Raw genomic sequence first — 12,200 nt, forward strand, 5'->3', positions numbered from 1 at the left:
TTCCAGTACCACTATAACGTTTCAGTATAGAAGCCCGTCGTATATATATAAAGTTGGTCCCTTGCCGAACCGCTAAGTTACAAGGACGTATACACACGAACATCGGTTGTCAAGCGATGGTGGGGCGTACAAACACAGACACACTAACATACACACACACACACAAACACACACATATATATATATATGACGGGCTTCTTTCACATCATCAGTCTTAGATCTGTAATATGTATGTATGTATGTATGTTTGTATGTATGTATATGTGTGTATGTACGTATGTATGAGTGTGTGTATCTTTGTGTTGTGTTTGTCTGCCACCACCACCACCACTTGACAACCAGTGTTGGTTTGTTTACGTCCTTGTAACTTAGAGTTTCGGTAAAAAAAAAAAACTGTTTTAATAAGTACCAAATTTAGAAAAAACCCTTCAAGGCGGTGCCCCAGTTCAATGATTGCAATAAGTAAAAGAAAGAAAGAAAAAAGATCTTTTCACTTTGACCGACAGATTTTTAAAATAATTTCTTTGTAACTAAACACTTTTAAACTTCGTATACTGGTAGAATGTGTTTATAAAACATCTTTTTCTCTTGGCTTTCTTGAGAAAATTCTGTAGTTTGTAAGCTATTTGCTGTTTAATTTCTTGCATTTCGGCAATTTCAACCAATCAATGACGTCTATTGAGGTGAATACAATTTCTGCGGTCCTAGCTCAACGCCATTAATTTAAGCAGATTATGCAACGCCATAGCCACAAACTGTATGCTGGGATTAGTTATTTTCGTTGGGGAGGATATTACTTTAGAGAGATTGTGAAACCTATCTTTTTTAAAAGTAAACTCATAAACACAAATATCTTGCTTTGATCAAGACAGAATCATATCCAATACAGATAAACAGATACGTACTTTTGATTTAACGAACTCGATACACGATAACACTAACAAAAGACACGGAGTGATAAAAACAAAAGATTAAGAAAAATTATCGGTGTATTGCATTAATACTTCCGTTTAAATTATAAAACTACGATAATAGTTATCGATTGGCTTTTGTTATAGTAATAAGCTATTTTATAGCTTATATAAACGCTCAAGATAAAAGGCGGGAAAATAGCGTTTAGAAGGTACCATTTTAAAAGTAATAATCCTTTCTACTATCGGAACGATGTCTGAAATTTGAGGGGAATATTGTTTTTGCAGGAGTGGAAAGGCAACGTCGACCTTGGCTTGAACTTAGAACAACAAAACGAACGAAATGCCGCTATTCATTTTTCCCGCTGTGCTAACGATTCTGCCACCTCGCCAATAATAACTAACAATAGTAAAAAGAAAAAAAAATGGCGGGTTACTCCTCATACAGATAATACCTGCATTATACCCGGGAGCAAAGGCGGCCAGCTGGCAGAATCGTTAGCACGCCGGACGAAATGCTTTGCGGTATTTCGTGCGCCGCTGCGTTCTGAGTTCAAATTCCGCCGAAGTCGACTTTGCCTTTCATCCTTTCGGGGTCGATAAATTAAGTACCAGTTACGCATTGAGGTCGATGTAATCGACTTAATACTTATGTCTGTCCTTGTTTGTCCCCTCTGTGTTTAGCCCCTTGTGGGCAATAAAGAAATAAGAATCGTCAGCGTTCCATGTAAAATACTTGGCGACATTTCGTCCATCTTTACAATCTGAGTTCAAATTCAACTGAGGTCGACTTTACTTTTATCCTTCGAGGTCGATAAAATAAGTGCTAGTGGGATCGATGTAATCTACTTACCCCTCTCCTAAAATTGCTAGATATATTAAATAATGTATTAAATTGTTGTTTGTATTATTAGTTATCCAAATTGTGGAAGAAGTGGTATTCGTTGAGTTCATATGGAACTCACTTATCCAAATTTTTCACTTTACCGATTTGAACTAGGTGAGTCAATATTGTTTGCTTGCTAACACCAAACAACAACGGTAATTCACGGGCATTTTGAGATGAATGTGACTCAACGGTGGCTTCCAGTTCGTCATTATTCACCTTTGTTTCTGGTCGACCGTGCTGCTCATTTGTAAGGTCAAAGTTACCAGAACGAAATTTTGCAAACCAATTTGATACTGTCTGCTGTGTAATAACATTAGAATGAAATATTCCATTAAAATTCCGAGCTATCTGTGATGCTGTATTTCCAAGAAAGAACTCATATTTCAAAACTGTACGAATTTCCAGCTTATCCATCTCTAAATAAAAATAGCAAAAAATGATTTATAAATAATTTATAAAGCGCAAAATGAGTCAAAATAAAGACATAGATGTGTCAGCTTTCTTAGAAAAAATAAGATTGTCAAAATATAATTAACGAGCAAAACGCCCCCCCCCCGGTCCAATGTACGGTGCTGAGTTGTCAAACATTTAAACCAAATATTCTCAAAACAACTTGTCCGACCGTCCCATAGGCCTCCCCTTTGAGAAACACTGATTTAACCTAAATTTGAGACACCAGCAAAAGAAGAAATAAAGATAGACTTTTTTCTATTCTAAAGAAAAACGATTTTATTCACACAAATATGCCACCGAAGAGTTTAAAGTACCAGTAATGATAAGGCTGTTGACTGGGAGAACACAAACATGGTTTAAATAGTAAGCTTGGCAGGAAAGAAACGTGCCTTTAAGCAGTACAAAAACAATAAAAAATGGAAGGTGCAGTTATGTACAGGTTGACAGAAGAAAAGCACGTTCCCACAGCTTTATCGATCGCATTCTCACCTGGAATCGATTTTTGTAAATTTTTCAAGACTTATACACGTCCTGATACCGTCGGTAGCTACATATCAAATTTGAGCGCAATTGGATGGAGGATGCCCGAGATCCTAGAAGAGACACACACACAGACAGACGGAACGGATTTTATATAATAGATGGCGCAAAATGAGCAGCTGTCAGAGTTTACCATATACCTTACTACAAATTTCATACGTGACAACCAAATAAATAATGTACTCCAGGTACACTATGCCCAAAAACAAAAACAAAAAAAAACAGGGTAGTCGCGGCTGAAATGTTCAAAGCGATCACTCCTACTCGATAAACACTGAAACGGCAAACGGCTTGCAAATCTGGCAACCACTTCTAATCTATGTTTTAAATAAGATTATTTAAAGTTTATCTGATTTGTAATCTGGATTAATTAGGTTTATCATAAATATTGTTGTGCTGTGATGTCACTGCTAATAACGAAAAGAGCTGCCCTGTACGGCAATTGTTGTGTCTGGACCTTGTTTAACTGTTACTGTTTTGGGACCATGTACTGAATGAAGTAAGTAGCTATTTTCCCTTCAAACAATTATTGTACCTGTTGTGCCAAAAAATCATTGACAAGGATTTTTCTCCAAGCACGTGTGTGTGTGTGCGCGCTAGTACGTCGTGCATGCGTGCGTGTGTATGTGTGTATATATATGTAGTTTTTTCTTTACTAGTTTCAGCTCGAGAACTGCGGCCATGCTGGGGCATCGCGGTCAGCTTTGCTATACTTTCGCTACGTGAAACCTCCTCTGACATGTGGTATTCGGTGAATGGGGGAGTTTGATGTTGCTACCCTCATCTGCATTTTTAGCCTCGAGGTAGGTTCATCCGGAAATCTTAACAGGAGGAGATCCAGATTTGTTTTGAAAACGCCTACATCCACCTCATGTAGGTCTCTCAGGTTTTTGAGAGGATATTGAAGACCTATGGGCCTTTGACACCCAAGCTGTTGCAATATCTGGCCCTGTATCCTGATGGTAACATTGGGATTTTTGGTACTAAGCAGTGTGCTCCATTCTGCCTGTTTGTGTTAACTTTCAATGCCAAAGTTTGGTACAAGTTCTTCAAGGATTTTCCAGATGTATATCACTGCATATCTTTCCCCGCTTTGTTGTATGGAGTTAGTATCTTTTGCTGAACCACTAAGTTACAAGGACATATACACACCAACATCGGTTGTCAAGCGATGGTGTGGGTACAAATACAGCCACACTAACACACACACACACACACACACACACACACACACATATATATATATATATATCTACGAAGGACTTCTTTCACTTTCTGTCTACCAAATCCACTCACAAGGCTTTTGTCGGCCCGAGACTATAGTAGAAGGCACTTGCCCAAGGTGTCACGCAGTGGGACTAAACCCGGAACCACACAGCCACGCCTGCATACTATAATTTAATAATGCGTGTATAAAACAACATATAATATAATGCAAAAACATTCTGCAGGGTGCGATAGTCGATAACATAGAAATAAAATTTAAAATTTATTCTTTCTGTGACCCGGTATCAAAATGATCCACCGCCTGATCCCTGATACTGATCCCTAGTCCTGACCTGTGGTCTAGGACTCCTGCTTTAGGTGTGGACATACCTGGAGGTGTTAGTTCTCCTCTGCTTTCCAATCTGCTCAGTGGAATAAACTTGGTCGTAGTGTGACTGTTGTTTACTTAGTGTGAGGTCTGGTGCTTAAGGCTAATGAGGTTATGGCTTTTGCTCTCATCTTTATTTATGTATGTTTTTATTCAAGTTAGAAACCTTAGGTTCTTAGGATTGTGTTGCTGTTTAACTCCATGTCTGCACTGATCGAGCAGACCTATGACAGATTATCCTGTGAGGATTAGAGACTACAGTTCAAACAGCAAAAGCAAGTAGTCGACTTTAATTTGAGGAAATAGAATGGCAGGCAGTTTGTACTGTAATCAGTAACGTAATTCTCCAGCCAGCAGTAAATACATGATTCAAGTCCACTAACAGGTCTGTTGCTTTTGTCTGTTATATATTGGTGCTTATAAATGTCAGGTATCTTTTTTTGTTAAAATTGTTAATTCGTAATTGTATCTGTATTATATAGAAGATTCAGTGGTTTAGAATGCAGATCTACATCTGAAAAAAAGACGGTTTTGTTGGGTGAAAGTACTCTTTTTAAACTTTAAGTCTTGTTCTGCTCTGCATATTGGGCAGGAGGTTTTCCCCCACCGGGTTCGGTTCGGTTGGTGACTACTCTTGCACATCCATTCCACGTGTTGTTGATTGTCTTCTGATCATCTTGAAATGTCTGCCACCTCCAATTCGTCTTCAGCCTGCTCCTTTCACACCTGCCGGTCAGGTCGTACCCAAGTTATGGATTGTTTTCCAGTACCGTTGATAGGCTAGACGGAAAATGTAGCCGACCAGACAGTCTTACAGTGGTCAACATCGCTCTTTTCGGATTCTCCTCATTTATGACACGGTCCCAGGATCTTTTTGCGGCACATTTGATGAAATACAGGTGTTTCGTAGAAAACATATTAAATGTACGCTGTGTGGACGTGTACCCCCACCAGTGCTTGACAATCAATGTTGGTGTGTTTACATTCCCAGAAAGAACACAATGTCATTAAGAAACGTTATCTAATCAGCCTCAGAAAGGTCATAAGCTAAAGAATATTAATTCAGTATATGTATTTTTAGCACTAATTGATTAAAAAAAAAAATTTCAATCAAGACTTGGTATTTGCTATAATTAATTCCCTCATATATTTTGTTGTTTTCATGAATAATGGACTTTTAAAATATTATTCCTATCTTTTCAGATTTTGAATTGATGGTAAAAACAAGAGACAAAACCCACCTTCAGTGCCTTCAAAAAGGAAATCTTTCAAAAGTTCTGAACTAAATCTCTTACCAAATATAGAGAAACAGAACCTTGGACGTAGATAAATACAAAGTTTTCATTATGAACTTTTAATTTGATTTTTTTTAAAATAAATTCTATGCAATAAGATCTGGTGATTGGGTGTCTGAAAAAATGGTTTTAATTAGGATAATTTTATTATTCTTGACATTTGGAAATGTATGCATTGCTGTATATTGTCCTGAAAACTGTAATTGTTTCAAGAACTTTGGGCTTTTAGATTGTTCAAATACATTTAAAACTATTATACCAGATAATATTGATTCACCTAAATTTATTACAGAGTTAGTCCTAAGAGGCAATCAAATCAAACAACTAAATGTTGATCTGCATCAATATAGCAGTTTAACATATTTCGACATTTCCTCTAATGGTCTGATCAATATTGAAGACAATTCTTTTGAGCACATGGGAAAACTGCACACATTGATCATGAGAAATAACCTTTTATCGAATCTAAACAACAAAACACTTTATGGTTTAAAGAACTTGGTGTCTTTAGACCTAAGTCAAAATCATTTGACTGTTTTACTCGACAATACTTTCCAGTATTTTCCCAAACTACTTGAATTGAATCTAACTGGAAATTTTATTCATAGTATAAGTGGCAATGCCTTCAGTGGTCTCTATGCATTGGATAGTTTGCATCTGACATCTAACAGATTGATGGCTATTCCTGTTGTGGCTTTCAAAAACGTTAAACATTTACGGTTTCTTAACTTGGAAGGCAATAACATACATCACTTACTCAATTATAGCTTTTGTAACAATTCAATGCTTGCAGATATTAATATTGCAAATAATGATTTGAAAATAATTGAAGACAAAGCATTCAGCGGGTTAGAGAACTCTTTAGAATCCTTAGACTTGCATCAAAATTATTTACCTGTTGTACCTACACAAGCATTTCTTCAACTTGAACAACTTTCAAAACTTGACCTCGGTGCAAATAGGATAAGTGTTATTGCATCAAATTCGTTTTACAATTTATCTCATCTTGAAGTTTTATATCTAAACGATCTTAATGACTTAACAAAAATCAATGGTCTAGCTTTTAATCTTACCCATTTAAGAGTGCTCCACATTGCTTTCAACCCACTTTTAAGATACATACACCCAAAAGCACTCTATAATTTACCTGCTTTGAAAGTTGTTTATTTAAATAATAATGGAATACATAAATTTCCCAAACATTTTCTTCCCTGGGAGAATTTGGAAACTCTTGACATGAGTGGAAATTTTATTGATTGTGATTGTGATGCACAATGGCTGCTAGATGTTTTTAATGAAATTAGTAATAATAAAAAGAATTTCATACAAAAATCATTACGCTGTCGTTCACCCAAACATCTTCTGGACCTACCGGTTTCGACATTAAAGCCTTCTGATTTTCATTGTCATAAATTAGCATATGGCTATGATGCTAAACACCATAATAAAACATTAGTTGTTGTCATTCTTAGTGTATGTTCTACTGTGGCAACAATTCTAATTTTATTCAGTCTCTGGCATTTTAGAGTGAAAATATTTCCCATTGCAGAATGGCAGTCTAACTATACGAGACAAAAGAACATTCTCACAGATCCTCAGAATGAGGAAGACAGCCTTTCTGCTGATACTGTAGCATAACTTAAGAAATATCAGACATTAGTTGGGGAGACGAAGAGATTGTTGACGACAAAGGTGACAGTTGTTCTTGTGGTAATTGGTGCACTTGGCACAACACGCAAAATGCTACCTAAGTGGCTGAAGGATACAGGAATTGAGACTTGCATTGTCGACCTGTAAGAATCTTAAGAAAGATTCTTGAGATTTGAGAAGACTTGTTGTCAGCAAACTTCAAGTAACATCCATATTAATTAAATTAGCATATAACTTTTGAATAATAATAATTATGACATTATTATAATTATTATGGAAGGTGGTGAACTGGCAGAATCATTAGTGTGCTGGACAAAATGCTTGGAGGTATTTCGCCCTTCGCTATGTTCTCAGTTCCATCTCCACCAAGGTTGACTTTACCTTTCATCCTTTCAGGGTCGATACAATAAGTACCTATTTCTTTACTACCCACAAGGGGCTAAACACAGAGGGGACAAATAAGGACAGACAAATGGATTAAGTCGATTATATCAACCCCAATGCGTAACTGGTACTTATTTAATCGACCCCAAAAGGATGAAAGGCAAAGTCGACCTCGGTGGAATTTGAACTCAGAACGTAGCGGCAGACGAAATACTGCTAAGCATTTCACCTGGTGTGCTAACGATTCTGCCAGCTCATAATTGATGTAATTGGCTCATCCCCTCTCCAAAAATTGCTGCCCTTGTGGCAAAATTTGAAACCATTGTTATTATTATTATTATTATTTTGTTTGACTTTTGCTTTACATTTGTACAAGTTGGCTCCAAGTCTCACCCAGAGACCTCAAGAGACAACAAGTTGGAAGTTCATGTTGGTTCAAGCCTAGGGTGCCATATATTTGGTTTTGTACATAGAGTTGTTCTAGAGAATGTTTAAGAAACCATAAGAAAATTATGTTTGTTTTAAAGCTTGAGATTACATAGAAAGTATTTTGAGTAGGATATGAGCAGTTCCCATGAGCACTATCTTTTGAATTTCTGCCATTTTGGGGTTTCCTGGTATCTGAACTAGGTAGCAATCAGCCCCTTTTGCTATCATTCCCAGGGCACTTATTATTATTGTTATATTATTATTTTTATTATATATTTATAAAGTAAGATTTTATTTGTAGTAAATATTTAGAAACTAAAACTTTATTTCCTCACTTCTCCTTCTGATGATAGCATTTCTGTTCATCATTATTTAATGTACATTTTTTTTGCCAAGGCGGTGAGCTGGCAGTCATCAACATGCTAAAATGGTTTGGTAGCATTTCGTCTGTCTTTACATTCTGAGTTCAAATTCTGCCATGGGTTTGATAAATTAAGCACCAGTCAAGTACTGGGTTTGATGTGATCGACTATCCTCCTCCCTACAAATTCCAGGCCTTGTGCCTGTAGTAGAAAAGATTATTTAATATACATTCTAAAACGCTAGCATTGAGTAGACATGTTTAACTACTTGTAACGCTAAGACGTTTGCCACACATGAAAAGGGAGATAACTGGCCAAATCTGTTTTTGTTTTTTTCTTTGCTATTGGATAATTTTCCTCTCACCAAAGACTTTACAGTATCGACTGGAAGCTCTTAGTTATGCCAATGGTACAAGAGAGGTAGTTGTAGAAACACTACAAGTTCTCACAACTGTATTTTTTTTTTGGAGTCACTACCTTCCCAGATGGGTTGCCTGCATCTCCATTTGTTCTATCACCTTTTGACTAAACAATTTGTATTCAATTGTAAAAAGTAATAAATGATCAAATTTATTTTAAAAATCATACTTCTCTTTTCTATCCATTAAATGTTTTTCTTAATGTTTAGTAATGTTTATCACTGTATTAACAGAGAAATCGTGGGACTATGTGATAAAAAGCTTCCTTACCAACTACATGGTTCTGGGTTCAGTCCCACTGCATGACACCTTGGGCAAGTGTCTTCTACTATAGTCTTGGGCCAACCAAAGCCTTCTGAGTGGATTTGGTAGACGGAAACTGAAAGAAGCCCATCATATATGTATATATCTAAGTGTCCATGTTTGTCCATCACCACTTGACAACCAATGTTGGTGTGTTTACATCACTGTAACTTGGTGGTTTGGCTAAAGAGACTGGTAGAATAAGTTCTAGGTATAAAGCGGTGAGCTGGCAGAAACATTAGCACACTGGGCAAAATGCTTAGCGGTATTTCGTCTGCCGTTACATTCTGAGTTAAAATTCCGCCGAGGTCGACTTAACCTTTCATCCTTTTGGGCTCAAAAAATTAAATACCAGTAACGCACTGGGGTCGATATAATCAACTTAATCCCTTTGTCGTCTCTGTGTTTAGCCCCTTGTGGGTAGTAAAGAAATAAAGGCGGTGAGCTGGCAGAAGTGTTAGCACGTCGGGCGAAATGCTTAGTGGTATTTCGTCTGCCGCTACGTTCTGAGTTCAAATTCTGCCAAGGTCAACTTTGCCTTTCATCCTTTCAGGGTCGATTAAATAAGTACTAGTTACGCACTGGGGTCAATATAATCGACTTAATCCGTTTGTCTGTCCTTGTTTGTCCTCTCTGTGTTTAGCCCCTTGTGGGTAGTAAAGAAATAGGTATTTCGTCTGCCGCTACGTTCTGAGTTCAAATTCTGCCAAGGTCAACTTTGCCTTTCACCCTTTCGGGGTCGATAAATTAAGTACCAGTAATGCACTGGGGTCGATATAATCAACATAATCCATTTGTCTGTCCTTGTTTGTCCCCTCTGTGTGTAGCCCCTTGTGGGCAGAAATAAGAATAAACTGAATGCTAAAGGGTCATATTTAGTGACCCAATTGCTGTCATATTTAGTGCTGATGCAGGTATGTAATGCATCTGAAGGACAGTTGTTTAATCCTTTGATACCAACTCATCTGACCCTGTCCCTATTTCTCTAATACAGACTTCTTGTTTCATGTGATCTAAATTAAAACCATACAACCATTAGCTTAATAATAAGGTTGTTTTACTAAATTAATTATTTTCAAAATTTATTGAAACAAAGGTGGTGTAATAATAAATCTCTGAACGAGATATAAACAGTAACTGCACGACAATGTGAGGTATACTTGCCATCTCAATATGGCTAATCACTAAGGGTGGGTGTTACTGTAGCTTGTAGCCCCAGAACATCGTCTCCAGCACAGAAAGTGTGCCTAAAGCCAGCTGGAGACAATGTTCTCCTGGGGTTAAAAGCTACAGTAACACCCACCCTTAGTGATTAGCCATATTGAGATGGCAAGTATACCTCACAAAGGTGGTGTAGTTTGGCAGAATTGTGGTGTGAAAGGGTTAAAAGAAAGTGAATAGAATTTGTGAAGAGAGGAAAATGATGGAAGACTTGGAACAACATTATGAAGACTGATCTGAAGATGCCACATGTCATGAATGAAATGATAAGGAAGGATGTGTTGATTGGTGACATGTAGAGTAGGAAACAATCATTATGGTTCCGGGTTCAGTCCCACTGTGTGGCACCTTGGGCAAGTGTCTTCTACTATAGCCTCAGGCCGACCAAAGCCTTGCGAGTGGATTTGGTAGGCGGAAACTGAAAGAAGCCCGTCGTATATATGTATGTGTGTGTATATGTTTGTGTGTCTGTCTCCCTAGCATTACTTGACAACCGATGCTGGTGTGTTTATGTTCCCGTCACTTAGCGGTTCAGCAAAAGAGACCAATAGAATTACTGGGCTTACAAAGAATAAGTCCTGGGGTCGAGTTGCTCGATTAAAGGCAGTGCTCCAGCATGGCTGCAGTCAAATGATTGAAACAAGTAAAAGAGAGTAAAGAGTACTCCTGTGTATCATCATCATTTAACGTCCGTTGTCCATGCTGGCATGGATTGGACAGTTTGGCCAGGCTGGCATGCTGCACCAGACTCCAGTCTGATTTGGTATGTTTTTCTACGGCTGGATGCCCTTCCTAACGCCCACCACTCCGAGAGTGTAATGAGTGCTTTTACATGCCACCAGCATCTGCCGTGATTGCAATTTCGCTCGACTTGATGAGTCTTCTTAAGCACAACAGGTGTAAGCCTAGTAAAGAGAATATTAAAAATTGAACTATTGAGGATGGCTGAGATGTTGTCACCACACTCTTCTGTATTCCCAGCCATGTCTACAACACCCTCCTGCTTCTCTTTTATTCACTGATTCTTTCCCAATTCTTTCGTAGCCTGCTTGTAACCTTCTCTATCACAAACCACTAACCACCATCTCCGTCCATCTGCACATTCTCCCATACAACATTGGGTAGCAACGGATTCCTGCCTATTCTCTGTTCCCCACTAAGCATGGAAGGAAGATATTTGATTGCAGAACCCATCATTCCCTTCAATGGGATGAACCATAAAGTCGTTGATGCTTTTCATCACCATCATCATCATCATCATCGCTTAATGTCCGTTTTCCGCGCTAGCACGGGTTGGACAGTTCAACTGGGGTCTGGGAAGCCAGGAGGCTGCACCAGGCTCCAGTCTGATCTGGCAGTGTTTCTACAGCTGGATGCCCTTCCTAACACCAACCACTCTGCGAGTGTAGTGGGTGCTTTTTACATGCCACCGGCACAAGTGCCAGGGGTGTCTGGCAGCGGCCACGATCGGTTGGTGCTTTTAACGTGCCACCGGCACGGAAGCCAGTTAAGGCAGCGATCGGTTTGCGCTTTTTACATGCCACTGGCACGGAAGCCAGTCGAGGTGGCGCTGGCATCGGCCACGTTTGGATGGTGCTTTTTATGTGCCACCGGCACAGGTATCACAACAACTATTTCCATTGATATTTATTTCGATGTTCATGTACTTGACTCAATACATCTCCTCAAGCACAGTAGGTTGTTCTGAAATCCAAGGTACTTTGTAAATGACAAAAATAAAAAGGAACAA

At 38.3% G+C, this 12,200-nt stretch overlaps 1 protein-coding gene across 1 annotated transcript; it reads left to right on the forward strand.

The window, feature by feature from the left end:
• The first annotated feature begins 2,897 nt into the window (after positions 1–2,897).
• On the forward strand, positions 2,898–7,799 carry LOC115222076 (leucine-rich repeat neuronal protein 2-like). The gene is made up of 2 exons (XM_029792175.2): positions 2,898–3,292; positions 5,591–7,799. The coding sequence occupies exon 2, from the start codon at positions 5,806–5,808 to the stop codon at positions 7,318–7,320; it is 1,515 nt and encodes a 504-aa protein (XP_029648035.1). The 5' UTR covers positions 2,898–3,292; positions 5,591–5,805; the 3' UTR covers positions 7,321–7,799.
• The last annotated feature ends 4,401 nt before the right edge of the window (positions 7,800–12,200 follow it).

The sequence above is a fragment of the Octopus sinensis genome, linkage group LG19 (genome assembly GCF_006345805.1).
Source record: "Octopus sinensis linkage group LG19, ASM634580v1, whole genome shotgun sequence".
Classification (NCBI taxonomy): Eukaryota; Metazoa; Mollusca; class Cephalopoda; order Octopoda; family Octopodidae; genus Octopus; species Octopus sinensis.